The following is an 18,087-nucleotide window of genomic DNA, read 5'->3' on the forward strand; positions in this document are numbered from 1 at the left end:
GATTTTTTCAAGACTGGAGAAAAAAAATCGTCTTTTCTTATCCCTCAACTGTTTATACCATTTCACACAGAAATCTAGGGAAAAAAATACTGAAATAGTATCAAGAGGCAGCATAAACAAAAAGACTAGTTATGCATATCTCAAAATGTACAATCAAGGGCTATTCTGTAGCTAACAAACAAAAGGAAGAAAAAGTAAGCTTAAAAACCAGTAGAGACAGGGATTACAATTTAAGAATACCGCATGAATAGATTAAGAATTCCGTTTCACTTAAGCCCGAGAAAGACAGTTCTTTAAACTGGCAGGTCATGGTACGAAGAGACTCCTACGCTTGCAGATAGCGACTGCACAGGTTGGTAATTACTTAAAACCTGAATGGAAAAATCTTTATAAAAGACAAATTAACCATTTGATTCATTAGGAAGAAGTTGCAGATCTTTTGTGCGCAAATTTGAACACAAACTGTGAAACCACTCTAAGAAGAAAAATGGGGTGAACTAGACACAGTGTTGTAGGCGTTAAGGAAACGCACATTGCAACTTAATTTGGGTAACATCCCCTTTTAACAGGGCTTATATACGGGAAGGAAGGTATGTATATTATCTTCCATATGAAGAGGCTGCACCAAGCCTTCTATTAATGCTACCTGTAATATTGCCAGAAAGTTAATCAAGGAGATAAGTAAAACATTCAGCGCATGCTGCAAGCCAAAAGTCTGGTTTTTGAGGCCAATATGAAAAAAAGTAAGAACTGTCTTTTTGAGTAAAAGTCTTTTAAATAAAAAACCATCCAGGTGGAGAGTCTGCTTTAGTGTGACAAAATTAAGACTGGTATTTGAAACATACTGTTAAACATCCTTTGAAACCTCATTCCTGTTAACTGCATTCAAACATTTTTGTGATGATGGACAAGTGAAATATGCTTCTGCCCTAATAACCGTACTCTCAACACACAGCAGAAGGCAGACACCTCTTCTGTCTGGGCAACTACGCTTTACTGCATTTTTGCAAGCGTACTTTAAGAACTACCCAGTTCTCAGACATTAGTTCATTTGAGACGTTGCTTTCTATATCCCCTCGTGCCAATTAAATAATGAATCCTTTCAACAGCAATTTATAAAATATTAAAAACTTAAGTTTCACTTTTACCTTAAAGTTATCATAAAAAACAAACTAATTTGCAAAAGAAGAAGGTCATAACCGCCTGAAAAGGAAACACAGCTTTGCTAAGACTTAAGAATTGGGGGAAAGAGGGCACAATTAAAGCCTTATACTAATAATATTAATAGACTTGCACTCTTTGTTCAACTCAAAACTAATACAAATGCAAATTTTCAGGAGGGAAGACTTACTACATAAATTAGTTTCAACAGAGGATCTCTAAGACCTTGCACCTACTGGTCCTATATACCCTCAAGGAGCTAAAAGCCTTTGTGAAGAAGTAAGCTGATTTTCTATTTTAAAATTCCTTTTTGGAATCATTAAAGCAATACAAGAAGATGTCTCACATAATACTATGAAGGAGGCAAAGAGATCCTCTCTACCATGGGATCAGCAAAGTCACACTCCAAGAAACTTTTTTAAGCAATAACTCACTTCATAAATCTAGCTAGCTCCTTCCTCAGCGTTGCTTCTCTCCGTTTATGCTACCTCCATGACCGCCAGTACTGTGGCATGTAAAAACCCTCACACACCTTATTTCTTTTCACAAGTATAGCAGAGCACCCTGCTACTCCCATTTTACAGACAGGAACGTGTAATGATGAAAACTGTACCAAAACCCACTCTAGTTGAAAAAAGTATTTTCAAAGTATTTTCTCACTATTATTACTCTTTAACTCTCCTTTTGCCTGTTAACTTTAGTATTTGATTAAGTGTTTCTCTGGTCTAAGAGGCTAATCCTAAGAAAGTTATGGTACATACATAGCTACGCCCCACGCAGCTTTCTGGCTAGGGTATGCAGTTGTAAATGTTTCAGAGACTGCGTTTATTCTAACAATAGCTCTTTCAGATAAGGATGGGTGAAAACATATTAACGATCACAAAACGATTACCAAATGCACTTAAGTAGGCAAAATGAGTTTGTAGTTGTACTTGCAAAATAACACCTACTTGGTGACTCAGAGTTCTACAAACAGGTTCAGCTCCCTCCTCCCTCTCTGCACAGGCAGAAGGGGGCATTATGCATGACACAGTCCAGGGAAAACACAACCACCACCAAGCGTGTGAGATTACTCTCATCCTAATTTTAACAGATTTAGCATTGTATGCTTTTTTCCCTGTTGATATTTTGCAGTGTACCAAATACAATTACTTAAAAATGTATTACTTGCGGTAAATAGTTTAGAAAGAACATTAGGCATTTTGGAAAAGGCTACTCAAGCAAACGTCCATCCTTTCCAACAAGAAGCAAGAAGACACAGCTCAGACTTCTGGGGTGCTTCAAAAGCATTGGCCTTTAAACCAAACAACAACCTATTCGTCAAATGTTCAGTCATCTCCATTAGTTAAGCTGTTTCTGAGAAATAGCTTAAGAGTCTCCCCTGAAAAATGCTGTGCTGTTGCAGTTCCTACTGTACACAACTGGATGAAATCCTATTTCCAAAAAGTATTCGTCTTGAGTAGTGCCACCACGCACCCTTCAGAGGACACGGCTCCTTCCACGTGCAACCAGGGTCCTGCTCCCCTTCCACAGCTCCTTCGAGAGCCTCCTTGTCCTCCGTGGGACGCAGCAGCGATCACCTCTCCCACGCAGCTTTTATTCTTAATTCCTATCAACATTATTCACAGCTTTTTTTGGTGTGTAACACACCTCCAAAATCCAACTCAAAGAGAGGTGGCAACAGTTTTCATACCAAATGCTCCCATCTGTGCTTTCAGCTCTTGAAGGTAGTCTCAACATACATAAACGTCTAGCTTGAGACCAATTTTCCTCAGGCTTTTATTTTACACTCATAGTAAATGTGATGCTCAGCTGTTTCTTAAACACCACGAGCGTCTCAGTCATTGCCTCTATATCCAAATACTTCTCAGCAGCCATCTAGGTTACGCTGCTTCCAGAGCACCAGCTTGCGACGCCGCTCTCCGGACGGGCGGGCGTTGGTTTGCTCCGTTAGGTAAGGATGCTGAGCAGGTCCACACCATATTTTATTTTAAAATGCTGTATACAAGCACTAACTAATCTGCCCAGCGCCCTGCGAGGGAGGTAAGTATTGCTCTCTCCTATTTTACAGATGAAGAAGCAGACAGTTTAAGTGATTTGCCCCGGGCCACACAGCACAGCAGCGGGACAGCTGGGATTACCACGACGCTCCGTCCCCGGCCAGCCCGCCGGGTCGCTCATGCCTCCCCGGCAGCGGAAAGCCGGGGCTCCCGGTCAGCCAAAGGAGAGACCTTCCCCTGTCAGGAAAAGCCGGGGGCTCCTGGAGAAGGGCTCCTGCACCTAACTGCAGGGGAAGCCCAGGGCTTTGTGTTTTAAACTTGCCCCTGTGCGTCCGAAAAGCATCTAACGTCATTCGCTGAATTTTAAAATGTACCGCATCTGGCAAGAAACAATTCGCTTTACAAACTACAGGGGTTTTTTATTAATTGAGACCCCCAGAAAAATACCGGTAGAGTACGAGAGGCTCCGTAGTCTCCTCCTCTTACTACCCTGGGGTTTAAGCTGCTTAGAGCCTTTTAAGACGGATTGAACCAGAGGCTGTTGTCCAACTTTGTCACATCCAATCATCTGCAAAAAGGCTGACATGGCTTTCAGGTGAACCCGAGCAGTTCCTATTTACATGTCTCGGCTAAACCGCTTGGAAAGATAGTTCAGCGCCACAGACAAGCCAGAGTCTCCAGGACCGTTTCCCAGGACTGCCGAAAGTGAACGGTAGTTGAATCAGCAATCAGGATATGTAGATTTCCTCGGCGCAGCAGCCTTTGAATATTTACAGGCAGCGAGATTTTTTTTACATTTAGATCACTCTTTCCCAGCTCCCTTATTAGTCTGAAAGAACTTGACTGGATTTCCTTACGCCATGATTAGCCATTTTTAAGAAGCAGCCCTCTGCTTGCTGCATGCACGCCGGGAGAGGGGAAAAAAAAATATACTTGGGGAACACATTTCATATTGTTGAAATGAAGCCCACCGAAGCCAGATTTTACAAGACATGACAACGTACTAATGCCAAACTGACACAAATTCTCATCTATGCGCTTTGGCTTTAATGGGTTAATTAGCTTGGCTGGATACAAATTTTAATTATCTGAGTTTGACATTAATGTCCTTGGAGTGTTGTCTATAAGGATTTGGGGAATCATAGACATTATTTTAGTTACTTCTGGAAACTGTGTGTTACACTGGGATTTAAATAGTGAGAACAGACAAGAACAGTGAGAACAGGTTGATCTATTTTGAAAAGTCAGACTTTGTGAAACAGGACAAACCAAGATGAAGCCTGGTCTACCTTGCCAAGTTCAGTTAGTCTTCGAGGGAGCCTTGTGGATGTAACGCTGAAGAGGAAGACGGGAAAGTTAGGAAATAATCTCCCTTGAGGATAGGTGACTGGACAGAAATTGTAGATTAAGTATTTCACAGACTTCTGGATATAATTGAGATTTAGAGTGAAGATCTCTTCATCATCTAACACAGTTTCTCAGGCAGAAGGTAACCAGTCTTAAGATAGTTGTATATACACAGAGTGTTGATACAAGCCAGGAACAGGCACCTACCTCGGCTACTGACAGCGGCTCAGTTCCTCCAGAGCGAGAACTGAGTACGTGCCCCTGCGGGCAGCACCTCCGCGGTTCTCGCTCCCCGCCACGGGAGTGCTGGGCTGCCACCATCCCATTTCAGGTGCGGAAGGGAAGTTACATGGGGCAACCACAGAACGGCATTTTGCACGCAAAACCTTTGATCGGCAATTTCTAGCACAATTACGATTGACCCCTGAACAGAACAAGAATACCTATCACGCAGTCTGTTAATGGAGTCGGTTAATATTACCGAGGCTGGAGGTAAAGCAGCATGCGATCTAATGCACGTACTCCACTTCTGAATTCTTTGGAGATGGAAGGCATCTCCGTGCAAAAGTACAGCGCTCCAGTACAATTACAAGTACTATTAATGGGTTGAGTTATGGCATGCTATTTTAAGTGCTTTACTTACTTTCTTGCTTTTAAGGGTCTGGGTAAGTAGATCAATCATCTGAGGATTTTTAACTGTATTTTGACAAATATACATTTAATCTGCCACAAAACATTTTTTAGCCAATAATTATCTAACAAACTATCACAGGTTACTTGAAACAAATAGTATCTACAGTTCTGCAGAAAGTAGCATCTACTAAGAGCTTTTCAAAACACCCTTCTATTTTATTCTCTTATTTTCTCTTCTTTTTTCTAGAGATGCATTTAAGATTCAAAAGAGAATCCAGATTGCTTTTTGTGTATATTTAAGCTCTCTCTGTGCTTGCAACACCATAAATTCATTCTTTTTACAGCAACTGCATTAGTTCTTTAAAATGCAATGAAACCCTTTGTGCAGTAGCTGTGCACCTTTTAAAGACAACCTTCGTTCTGCTTTCCATGTTTCCTGGGTGTCAAAACCAAAGTAATTTGGATTTTCTTCTGCAAAAATTTGTATAGATAATTTGGCTTTAGGAACACCAAGTAAATGCAATGCGTTTCTCTTTTAGGTTCCTACACCTATGTTATTGCTGAAATTATACAAATACATTTAACTTCCTCCTAAATGAAGGAGGGTGGCATGCAGACAACTCCTCTGTTGCCTAGTAAGAATGATAAAAAGGTAGGAGCTTCTTGGAATCAGAGTGTCTAACTTACAGAAAGGAGTCTAGCCTCCTTACTTTCTTCCCGTGTGTTCTGGTTAACATACCTAGACTGTGGTCCTGTGAGAAACCAAACACCTCCTGGGAGCTGCAGAGCAAATTTAGAGCGCTTAGCACTCCACCGAATCAGCTCCTAACTTAACGAGGGTAAGGAAGGAACTGATGGAAGTTATCAAACCAAAAAGTGATCATCGCAGAAAATGGTAAAAAAATGTTCAAAAGCACAATGAAAGAAAATTCTCCAGCATGCAGAAAAATAGCAATTTTTTTTTTTAATACAGAAAAGCAACAGCTAGGTTTCTTTGTAACGCTGCCTGCATTTTTTGTTCCTTTCCCCCCAAAAAGCAAATAGGCAAGTTTGTGTTACATTCTTTAGAATATAAAGGAAGTTATTTTCACCCTTGGATGAAACGTTAAAACCTCTAAAGGCCTCACTCATTCACAGATGGGAAATGGAAAGCCTTCCTATCATATATTTTGGAGACAATATCCTTTTTTCTGGAAATGCTGATAAGGAACAAATTCAAACTGGTCCTCATCCGCCTGGATCATCTTATTTATTAAAAACAATGGTATCTTTTAAACCCTGTATACTAAGCTATCGGTCAATTTTGATTGACACAAATATTTGTATTAAAGGTTACATACTGCAATTTACAATTGGGTACTATCACAATACTGTATGTTAATGTAATCAGTATTTTCATTTCATGAATTCATTTGCAGCATGACACTGCAAGGGTATTCTTACATATACTGAAGACACAATTGCTAAGTAGTTCAACAATTCTCCTTTAAGTGGGATTTTTTTTTATCTGATAAATTTTTAACACAATAAAATCACTCCTAGTTCTGTGTGCATGTTTTAATTTCCCACCTTTTAAAGTGTTTAGACACTTGGAATACCTAGCATACTGAATTAATCCACAAATATTTACAAGAAAAATCTATTTAATTTCTTTCTATAGTAACTACCACAGGGACTATTGTAATGAAAAATTTCCCATCTTAAAGAATTAATGCGATTACTGATATAGAGAAAAAATGTAATTTATATCATCACAAACACGTAAAAGATATAATCCCATATTCACAAAAAGAATCTTTATTCCCTCTTTGAATTCTGAGACAATACAGTCTTGCCTTGAGGAGAACAGAAATATTATGAAGTACCTTAAGCAAGATAATTGTAAGAGAAAAAACTACAATTGCATTATTGTTGTGCTAAACTGTGACATACTTAAAAAGCTAATTTCTTTTATTATAATGGAATTTGGTGTGCATATCCTTTAATCTACTTCACTATTTCTTTACATTTTTACACACAAACGTGTGTAAAGTGTTTCCCATTATGTGTACTACCTGGTTTAACAAATTGCAACAAATTTAAAACAATTAAAAATATACTTGGCAATTCCATAAACTTCACTAGATTTGGTTTTTTTAACAGTTTGGGGACTAACCGAACATCTAGGATGTCACAAAAATGTGCAGCAAATGAAAGCTCTACTGCAAGTCTAAAATTATTCAAGAAGACATGATCAATATTTTATGAAAAAGTAACATTTGACATGTGTGACTGTCCCAAATTTTACCAAATCCATTTCAACCAATCACAATGCTGAACAGTTTGCATCTAAATCAAAAGCTAAGCAAACAAAAACGTATCCCCAAAATAGGGCTTTCTACAGCTATGTCAGTTAATGTGCATTTACTTTTCAAATTCAGTACAGTCGCCCTTCAATTATTCCTTTCAATTAAATAAATTTTAACCAAGAAATTAATCTGCTGTGGCTGGGCTTTTCTCTATGCCACAGAAGCAAACATTTTTTCACTCAGTCTCCTTTAAAAAGCAAATTTAACAAAACTGCTAAGACAAAAGGGATGACCTAATTAGTACTAAGTAATATTTAAAGCTTTTATATATAGTACACTCTTACTGCTACCCAAACTTCCAAGGCTTTATCCTCACTGATATTGTTTATCTGGCACTATTACTGCTTAAGCACGCAAATTCATATTGTCCGTTCTTGTACGCATCCAACACACAGAGAAGGAATCAAACCGTAAAGAAAATTTTCTGTGAACCTTGATGAAATTAACTGTTAAGGCAGTGGTGTCCTCAAAGGCAAACAGGGTCACCCCTGGGGACCAGAGCTCTCGACAGGCAGACCCACGCAAAACCAGTGAAAGGCAATAAAGAAAACTCCCCAGAACCAGCAAGAAACAAGACTCAGAAGTGAGTTACGAATCGCTTGCCCTTTCCCACCTAAGAGCCAGTCCCACTAGAAAACTTCAACCCCGAACAGATGCTCTCCCACCCCTCACTGCTCAGGAGTGGGACACAAGATACGGTAAGCAATGAAAATGTGCGTCATGTATTTATTTCCTTGTAACTCTTCATTTCTGTTAAAGCACTGAATTATTAGTGCTATACTAAGTAAGTTCAGTTCAGTTATCTGAACAGATTTGACCAGCTAGTTATGAAAAAATCCCCGTCTACATCAGAGCAACATTGGATAAAAAATGTAGGTCACTGAAGAAACAAACCATCAACAAATATTGCCAGCTTTCTGTTCGAAAAGGAATTTCAGCATGAGCCTTTCTTTGCTCCGTTCAGACCCAAATTCCTAGATCTCAAAGCCTTTAAGCACACGCTTAAAAAAGCTTTGCTGCGTTAGGACCTTCCGACCGGCACACGGGACGTTCGGGACTGCTTGCAACGTAATCCCTGCAGTAAGTGTGCCCTCCTTTCCCCGCGTCTGACCTACTCACGAAATCTACGGCCAAAACGAGTATATGCTAAAAATCAAATCCCGTTGTGTCAGTGTAATGCTAATGCCCAATATGCATCACCCTGTAAGCTATGAAGCCCCTGTGCTCACAAAATGCCCGTGAAATCACAAGTCATACCTATGAAAGTAACTACAGTGCCATACACAAAGGAGACTTTACAGTAATACTTGTGAAACACCAGTCTTTCACGCTCGTGCCACAAGTGGCCAATTCACATTATATAGCAATGGCCTACAGGTCTCTCCTGTACATAACTTTTTTTCTAATTAGAATAAACAAATGCATTCTCCAATATTCTCCTCTAAGTTGCCCTCAATTTAGTGTGAAAATGGTTGAAAGAGTTTAAGTCAGTTCTATTTTTTAAAGGAGAAAAGTATATCTATGAAAGAATTATTTTTTTTACCAGAATCAAATGTACTAATATGGTTTTTATAATCCAAAACTGAAAACAGTCCTTTAAATAAAAAGTTTTTAGTTAATACCAGTGTTTTGGAGCCTCCCACTGGCAGCCATCACACAGCTGAAGTGAGCTATCAGCTGAATGGAGGGTTTATACCCAGGCATCAATGACTATTTTGCTTTAAAAGAAATCAGTATTTCTGAGTTCGTGTTTTAAATGCAATTTAAAAGATCATAAAGGAAAGAATCCAGCATTTATTGTGTGTCTCCCAGCAGACTACTTAATGTTCAAACATCTACTATGCAAAGGTCAAATGATTTCACTGAATGTAACAGTGACAAAATATTCTACAGCACTGAAAAAAATATCAGATGATCAAGGAAAAAGATATGGGCCTGAGATCTTGCAAGAGTCACAATAAATAATCTAGATTCAGTTCAGTAAGAAAGAAAATTGCAAAGCTGTGTCAGGAGAACCAGATTAAGAAAGATAATAGGTAAAATACAAATTACATACTTTTGACAATGTTCTTCATAAAAGAATATTTTAAAGTAATACAGTAAATTAATTTTTATAAAAAACCCCAAACTTTTCTTACACAAATATTGCTTGCACAGAATTAAAAAAAAAAAAATTGTATTCACGCGGGGAACCTCTGAGGTATTCTGCTGCAGGCAGCAACATGGATAGCTGAACTCAAACAAAAATCCAATGTAAACAGTTGCACTAGTTGTAACATACACAGGGTAAAGCCACAGTGAGCACTCACTCAGGAATAAAACAGATTATAGGTAAAACCAATACAAAAAAAATTTACTCAAACGCTTATCTGAAGCAAACAGCAAAGGCTAATAGGTACCAATTTATTTTCCATTTTATTGTGCTTTTCCTTCCTTGACATTTACATCAAATACTTGAGGTTCTCATTCTTTCTAACATAAAGAGGTTCCAACGTGCGCCATGCACACTGCTACCTGGTGATCCTGGCTCTTCAAAGCCACGTTCCCACCAACCAACTAAAAAGAGCTGGAAACAAACCCAGGAACTGCCTATCTGCCTCTGGGATCTGCTGCTTGGTGGTCAGCAACAGCACTTGATCTGGGGAGATCGAGTGGATCTCTTCACACCAACAGACAGGAATCCCAAGGGCAGGAGGCAGAAATGCAGCTGAGTGGCAAGCAAGGAAGAAAAAAACCAACAAGCAGGAGTGCAGCAGGAGTAAAGTGCAGAAAGAGAAGGCGGCTGGAGAATTATATGGACAAAGGAAAAAAAAAAAACCAAAACAGAGGACAAGTTAGCAAAGCAGTAAGAGAAGAGACAAGGGAACAGAAAATAGGGAGTAATGTAACTAAGAGCAAAACTACAACGTGATGTTCACTTTCTGGGAAAGAATACAGCATTTCTCACATTAAGGAAAGTGACAGGGGTTATAGTTTGGTTTGGGGTTTTTGTTTGGTTTTTTTACTTTTGTGTATAATAAACAAATGAACAAATCTTGACTCATCTTGCATTCTAACATCTAACATCAAAACCTGAATTTTGGTAACTTAAGCTGGTGTATCATTAAAAAAAAAAAAAGGCTCTGGCTAGATGTTTTGCAAAAGGTAGGCAAAATACCAAGTAAAGATGGAAAGTAGGGTGCTAAATTGATATTACATCTGAATGAGACTTCTGTTAGCTGGCTCACCAAAAAAAAAAGAATGGTGTAGATGCTACTAATTCTATATATTAAATATATATTTATATATTAATACAAAGATACATAATTTTGACTATTAAATGATGTTCAGAAACATACATACGTTTTTTTCTGTGCTCAACCAGCGCAACAGCCTGCTTTGCTGAGCATTTTGAAAACCAGTTGTCCCCAAGCAGAACAGTAACCTCATTGGTGTGGACAAGTTTTCCTGGCATGAAGGCAAGAGGACCAAAAGGTACCTGTCAAAGGCACAGAAGAAACAGCTGAAAATCACTAATGAAATTAATACCTAGACAGTCATTCATGTCTTAGTTTTAAAAAAAAAGTAAAACACAGAGTTAAAGAAATAAAAATTCTACAGCAGTTATTTAATGACTAACCCTTCATAAATATTCAAATGATCAGATCCATTTGAATTGAGTATTGTACTTACAAAATCAGGAAAGTGGTATTTAACTAGAAAACTTTTTTTGTCACGTCAAACTACAGTATAGCTGAATGCTCACATGGAAAACAACTTCACTTAATCCTAACATGTAAGCCTTGATAATAAAAATATTATCATTTAGGTGAGTTACATACAGGTTATGCACAGACTACATTCATTTCCTAATAAAAGCAAGTTTAGCTTTGCTAAAAGTTTTAAAGCACTTAAACAGGCACAGTCAACTCAAAGTTGAGTTGTTTTTCTCAGTTATCTGTATTGCTAATAGTAAGTACCTAGAAACCTCAGTGTAAGTTTGTGGGGCTACTAGGAGGATCACCGACCGTGCTTAATGTGACTTTGCTTTACCATCCCCAGCGTGCAGACCTCAACCCTGGAGCAGTGCTCCGCCAAGCAACGCCGACCCCCAGGGACTCTCCAGGCACAGGAACAATACACAGAGCCACAACACCTCAGAGCGGAGTACAACAGTGCTGAACACATTTTATAACTTTAACAGGTGCTTCTCAAAACGCCTAACCCCCACCTTAACACAGATGACAGTGTATGGGACGTTGGGGTTTATGCATCAGGACACCTTCCACAGCCCACACGTCACAGACGGGGCTCGGGCACATCCCATCGCTGAGGAGCGGCCACGGTTATCTCACTCCTGCCTCTGGCACCTTACCTTACCTCCTGCATCCTTACCCTCAGACCTACTGCCGCCCACCCGCCTGCCTGCCTGCCTCTGGGCTTCAACCGCAAAGACATCAGGAGACTAAAAGCAAATTGAAGTTAAAATGGAGGTGGCAAAAAGCGAAGAATCACAGCAAGCCCAAGTTTTCTCTTTCTTAGGGTAAACAGGGATCTGTCTCAGCCAGTTTGTATCAGTTCCTTCTACTTTATTCCTCTGCCTCCTCCTTCCTTCCCTTGGGAGAGGCACTTGCTTTTCTTATTGCATTTGAGCTCCAGCAGAGCACCTGGCCTGGGGGAGCCGTTTCCTTGGAAAGTGAACTTCAGTATCCAGGAGGGCACCAGTGCCTGAAACAGTCCTGCAGCGGGCAGGATCCAGACGTTAACACTAGGCAGAATCTGCTTGTCCCACACGTGTACCCTTCCTGACTTGTCTTCAAGTAGCAGGCTGCACCATTTGCCTGTTCACTCGTCCTCCAAAACGATGAAAGCAAAATTGAAAACATACGAAAATATTTGGCTACCAGGATAGGAACTATTTATATGCATTTAAAATAACAGATGTGAGTTGACATTGCTGCTTTAACTAAGAATAAGGCCTATCTAGCTTTTTTTAAAATAGGGTTTTTTCTATGCTTCGAAACACCACAATCTTTTTTGCTTTACGACACGTGGACACGCATATACACGTGGTGATGGGACTACACACACAAGACCAGAGCTGAATCACTAGCACAGGAAAAGGAAGCACTCTTTTCCCACATGGTAAGTGCACTCCAACACCGTCTCACTAAGAGCTCAACTCTACACGCTGAGCCAGGTTGCCAAGGAAGAAAGCAGTCAGGCACTTCGTGCTGAAATTAGCCGTTCAGCTATTCACAGTGCAACTTCCCTCCCTTCAAGGATGTATCTGGAGTTGGACATGAGAAGGGGGGAGGAAAAAAAGAAAGAGAGAAAAGCCAATTTGGTCAAAATTCTGGTGAGCACAAGCCAACAGGGTAAAGTTTACACCGGGACCTGTGCAGTTGTTCGGGCAGATTCAAAGCACCAGGAAAGATCACCATGTCAATGTGAAGATCGGTGAAACAAAAATTAGCAGCACCTTTTTATGTAAAAATCAATGTTCTAGGGTTTCTTTCCATGAATCAAGAAATACTACGGCCACTTTCTTCTCAGGAAGCGACTAAGTACCGTAATTCAGTCATAATTATAGTTTTCTGTACAATAGGTTTACATATCAAACATGTCAGGTTTTGCATTAGCATTTATGTCATCAGTTCTCAGTTGTCAGTAACACTGTAATTTATAGTGGATTTCAAAGAGAAGAGAAAGAAACAAAAGCAAAGGTTTAACTATTATCATAATAAACGTAGTGTTATGAAGTACTACGTGGCAACCTGAGTAACGCCTCACCGCCAGTGCGGGTACTTCAGGTACTAAACATTTTAGCCCATTTCCTTACGGGAACTCCACAGCGTACATACCATGATATCGTAGGACAGTTTATCGGGCAACGTACGGAGTCGCTCCTGAAGAGCATCATAATCGCTCTCCACCTTCTTCCTGTTGACAAATTCAAGTTGATTCAATTTCATATCTAAAGAGTTAATGGTTTTCTGCTAGTAATTCAACAACACACAAAAACCACAGAAAAATAAACTATTTTACTCTTAAACACATATAATAACTTATTTATAAAAGACCTGGAATGACAAACATAATACCTAGATTATTTTAGAATAACGTGCATTGAAATAGGGACTGATTATTTTAGATTGTGCATGTCTCTTTCTGAATTTGAATTTTTTATGGCGGAAAGAATGAGTTCTTTCACTAGGATTTGGTATATCTCACCCCATGTTCAACAGTTATACCACCATCAATATTTAGAAAAATAACTGAAAATCCAGTTTATACTTTATAAGAGGCAAATTCTTCAAAGTATCGCTTGTAATAAAGGATTCATGACCTTGATTTCAGTTGACAGAAATGTGCAAAATTTTAATTAATTCTGATTTTCACGTGAACTTTGTGTTCCTACCAAGAGTCAACACTCCTGGAAGATGGCTTGACCACCAGGGTTCTGTTGCATCTTCAATCCCTGACAAGGGATACTACAGGTGAGGAACATCCTCTGCTGTTTCTCTATCCAAAATGTAAATAAGACTTATGCTATGTGCTGTTACCCAAGACAGAAACGGCTTGGTGGGCTTAGACAAACTATTCCCCCAGTAGACACCTGGCTCTTCAGAGGACTTTGCAAGATGCAGCATTTCAATTGCTGTGGGGATTTTCCTTTGTGTGCAAAACAAGCAACAACACTCCCTCTAAAAAAGCCTTCTTTTGTGAAGACATTCTTAAATACTTAAATTTGGCTTGAAAAAGCCTTTTAATGGACCAGTGCCATTCTGAAGATGGTCAGAAATCAGCTCCTGCATGAAGTAGCTGGCATATAAATGTCAGGTTTGATGATACTGTTTACTTGTACTTCAAAATAGTAAACATACATATGGTAGTAAATGCTGCAATAAAAGGCAACTGAAAGCATGGAGCAGCACACTTAACAACGCTGACCCAAGATGCAAATTACAGGTTTTGTGGGGATGATTCAGGAAAGCAATCTATAAATGTGCTGAAAAATGAATGTCATAGTTGATAACACAACTCTCAAAATATTATCATTGATTTTCTTAGATTCATAAGCAGAGTGAAATCTTCTTCAGCATTCATTATGAAAAATTATCTGATACTCCGATGTTTTGACTCATGTGCTTCCATAGTTGAACTTTGCTGTAATCACCCTACTTTAGACCTGGAGTACTTCATATTTTAAGTTGTGGAACTGGTCCTGAAAAAAAAAAATTCATGCCACTTGGACATTAAAACCATATTCCATATAACTGATTTGCAAAAGATGCTTGCTGCTGCTTTGGTTTAGGCAAGTTTCTCTGTGCATTGCCCACATCAATTTGAAAATATAATTCACCTCCTTCAAAGAGGAAGGACAAACTCATGAATCTTAACAAAATTCAGTGAGATATTTTGGGAGGGGGAACGATATAATGACAACTTGGTGTCAACAATACCAATCAATGACTTAATGATATTTACAGAATCCAGCCTTTGCCTCACAGAGATCTGTATTTGAGAAATGGACACTGATGCAATCCAACCACCCGCTGAAAAACAAACACCATCCCCAAGCCGAAGGCCCTGCCCATGTCGCAAATGCCAAGAGAAGACTCCAGGGGAGCGGTATGAAAATCCCCCCACTCGCAGCAGGATTAACCGTCCCCATCGTTTCATGGCTGAAAGTCACTCAACATTTCTTCATTAATCTGAAAAGCAGATACTGCTGCCCGTTACTGAATGATCTGATTAGGGTACAGGAGAAATCATTTGCTACAAAAGCTATTTTGCTTTACAGAGCAAAGTATGGTTGGTTTTTTTCAGTGAGACTCCTGCCCTTTGCTGATCAAACCCGGGGAATCTCTAAAAGTGCAGCCACATCCTGAACTGGACAATCAAGATAAAGAAAATTAAAATCAATCATTTTAATTAATCGGGCTGAAACAGCATTACTTAAGGAAGGAAGCCGACCTCCCTCTTCACCTATAGCCGATGGTCACACGAGCTCTGGGGTGTGCCGGCGCTACACGCAGTCCCTACACGCAGTGAAGGACCAAAGTGAATGGGGAGGATGAATTTTGGGACTGCAGCTAAGAGCATGTCCCTAGAAGGGGAAACGCATGTCGAGATGTTTCATCCCATATCAGACCCATTATTGGATTCATGGCTTTAGAAATATCCTTCAAGTGTACTAAAAAATGAAAAAGAAAATAATTTAATGGGAATATATTGAAGCTGAGTGTTTAAAACCCCTATTGTTATTCACCCAATTCTATTTAACATTCTTCTGTGTCACTGACTACTTAAAAGGTCTTATATGAACAAATTACTTGGTGGAAACAAGAGCACTCAGCTCTTGCACAATCAAGATCTAAATAAGGGTACTAAATTTTAAATAATTTTTTATAAAGTAAAGATTGTATGGATGCTGTATAAACTGCTTTTCTACATAAAAGATACCAGTAAGTTAGGTTTTCCTGTTGACGCTCTGTGCCCCAAAACCCTCAAGTTCATGGGGCCATGGCCAGAGTTTGCATAAAAGCAAAGACACGGGCAACTTCTTCCACAGCCGACCCTCCCACCCCACTCCACAAACCTCAGCCGTTTTTGTAAGAGGAAATAATTGTCACAACTTTCCAAACTTTTAAAAATCTGATCGAATGTTAAGGCTTTCTGACAATCATTTTATTTCTGAAAAATACTGTCTCATAGTGAAAGAATGCAGAATTTCACACGGGACCAAATTGGTAGGGACACTGCAAAGCTCCTGAGAAAGTACGTGGGGTGGGGATATTCTGCCTGACTTCACCAAAGCAGCACCAGCAGGCACTTCAATAATGTTTCCCTTATTGAAAATTAATGCAGCCTCTGAATTTTAAACATAAATGAAACATACTAGTTTTAGATTATTTTTGCAAGCCAATAGTCAGAATTTAATATGATGATGTGTACAGATTGCCTTGATTTTTTTCCTCTTATCCGGTGCTTGCAGCCTATGTGCATTTAAACTAAAAACATTTGATACACACTAAATATGAATTATTTGCTTGGAGATCTTTCAGGCATGAAGAAAAAGCCTCTTAAAATAAATTTAAAATATTATATGCTTGACGGTGTATAACCAAAGGTTTAATCTCACCACTAAAGGGGCAGTTGCTGTGATTCTGCAATAACCCTGCAGACAATAATCAAGACAGCTCCTGTTGTACTCTCAGTAAAATCATGGTAAACACAGCATGGATATATTGTAATTTGATATCTGTAAGATCAACAGTTATATCTCACAGTAACTCATAATATAAGATTTCATTCACCATTAAATGTACATTTTCCTCAGATGCCATACAAAACTATTATTTACTAAGCATGTTTTCTATTAACCATAGATTGCCAACAGAGAAAAAAGTGCCCAGAGATAATTTTTTTACACAACAAACCATTTCTTTCTAAGCATTACAAACTAAGCTTTATCACATACTTTACTGGGGGGGGAAAAAAAAACCCAGGGAAACATTACTTTCACATTGTTTTAGCACATGGAGGGGAAGAAGCAGAATTTCCCTCCCTCCTCCATAGACAGAAAGAAAACAAGAATAATAAATTCTACCCTGGGAGTACTTTTTCACCAATCAGGCAAATTCAGCATTCATCCCACAAGGTTACTTGGGGAAAAATGACAAACGAGCTGGGTATTTAAAACAGAAGTATAAACACTAAGGCTCAGTGTATTCGTGATTTAAAGTAACGGTATCAGTGGAAAATAAATACATTTTAAAAGAGAGTACACTGCAACAATTCTGAGCTACCGCTAACTATAATCCCTAAAGCATGTTAGTAGGATTTGGCTATCATTAGAATAAATAGCAGTACTTTACTAAAATATAACTAGGTTACTCATCAGTATTTTAGACATGTAATCAAACATTTTTCACTTACCAGTGCTGGATTTTTTCTTGGCAGCTAGTGACCACCTGTCATTAAAACAGATAACTACTCATGAAAAAACAAGGCTAAGCACACAGCTGCAATGTCAATGCATCAGAAACTAGAACAGTAGCTTTACAGATTTGGTGAAGTCTCTCTATACATTTTTATTTGTCAGTGCAAAGGCATGTGAATGGTAGTTCTTAAGCAGCACACTTTATCACACACTAATGCAGACTGATAACCACAGAAAAAATTACAGCTTTTCAGTTCATATTTTGGTACAATACCTGCTCCATAACTATTAGGTGACACACGATATAAGATAAGTAGTAGTTTGCGCAATCTGCAGATCTATTTTCAGTGTTACATGTTTGCAGAATAAGAAAACAACATAAATTATAACAAGACATCAATGTAACTTCCATACTCAGTCATTAAAAAACAAAAACAAATGAACCCCACAGCACCAAAAACATTTTTCCTTATCGGTACATCAACAAATGTTTCCACTGGCCATTTTAATTTGAAAAAGCACAAATTAATGTTGTGGTGTTTAAATACAAGTATATTTGACACCATTATGGGCTGCTGCCTTTCCTTCTGTTCTTTCTGGGTATGAAAAAAAAAAAAAGGAAGTTTTAATCTGAATATTGCACTTAATTCTTTATGCCACATGCTTTCCC

The 18,087-nt window shown here is 38.8% G+C and overlaps 1 protein-coding gene across 3 annotated transcripts in view; it reads right to left on the reverse strand.

Moving 5' to 3' along the window:
* The window catches only part of URI1 (URI1 prefoldin like chaperone), a 52,350-nt gene that overhangs the window by 13,024 nt on the left and 21,239 nt on the right, over positions 1-18,087 (reverse strand). For all 3 annotated transcript variants that reach the window (XM_054840109.1, XM_054840108.1, XM_054840110.1), the window contains exons 2-4: positions 17,414-17,448; positions 13,333-13,411; positions 10,832-10,967 (exon numbers count right to left, since the gene is read on the reverse strand). In XM_054840109.1, coding sequence (XP_054696084.1) covers positions 10,832-10,967; positions 13,333-13,411; positions 17,414-17,448 — 250 coding nt within the window. The remainder of the gene's footprint in view (positions 1-10,831; positions 10,968-13,332; positions 13,412-17,413; positions 17,449-18,087) is intronic.

The sequence above is a fragment of the Grus americana genome, chromosome 13 (genome assembly GCF_028858705.1).
Source record: "Grus americana isolate bGruAme1 chromosome 13, bGruAme1.mat, whole genome shotgun sequence".
NCBI classification, from domain to species: Eukaryota; Metazoa; Chordata; class Aves; order Gruiformes; family Gruidae; genus Grus; species Grus americana.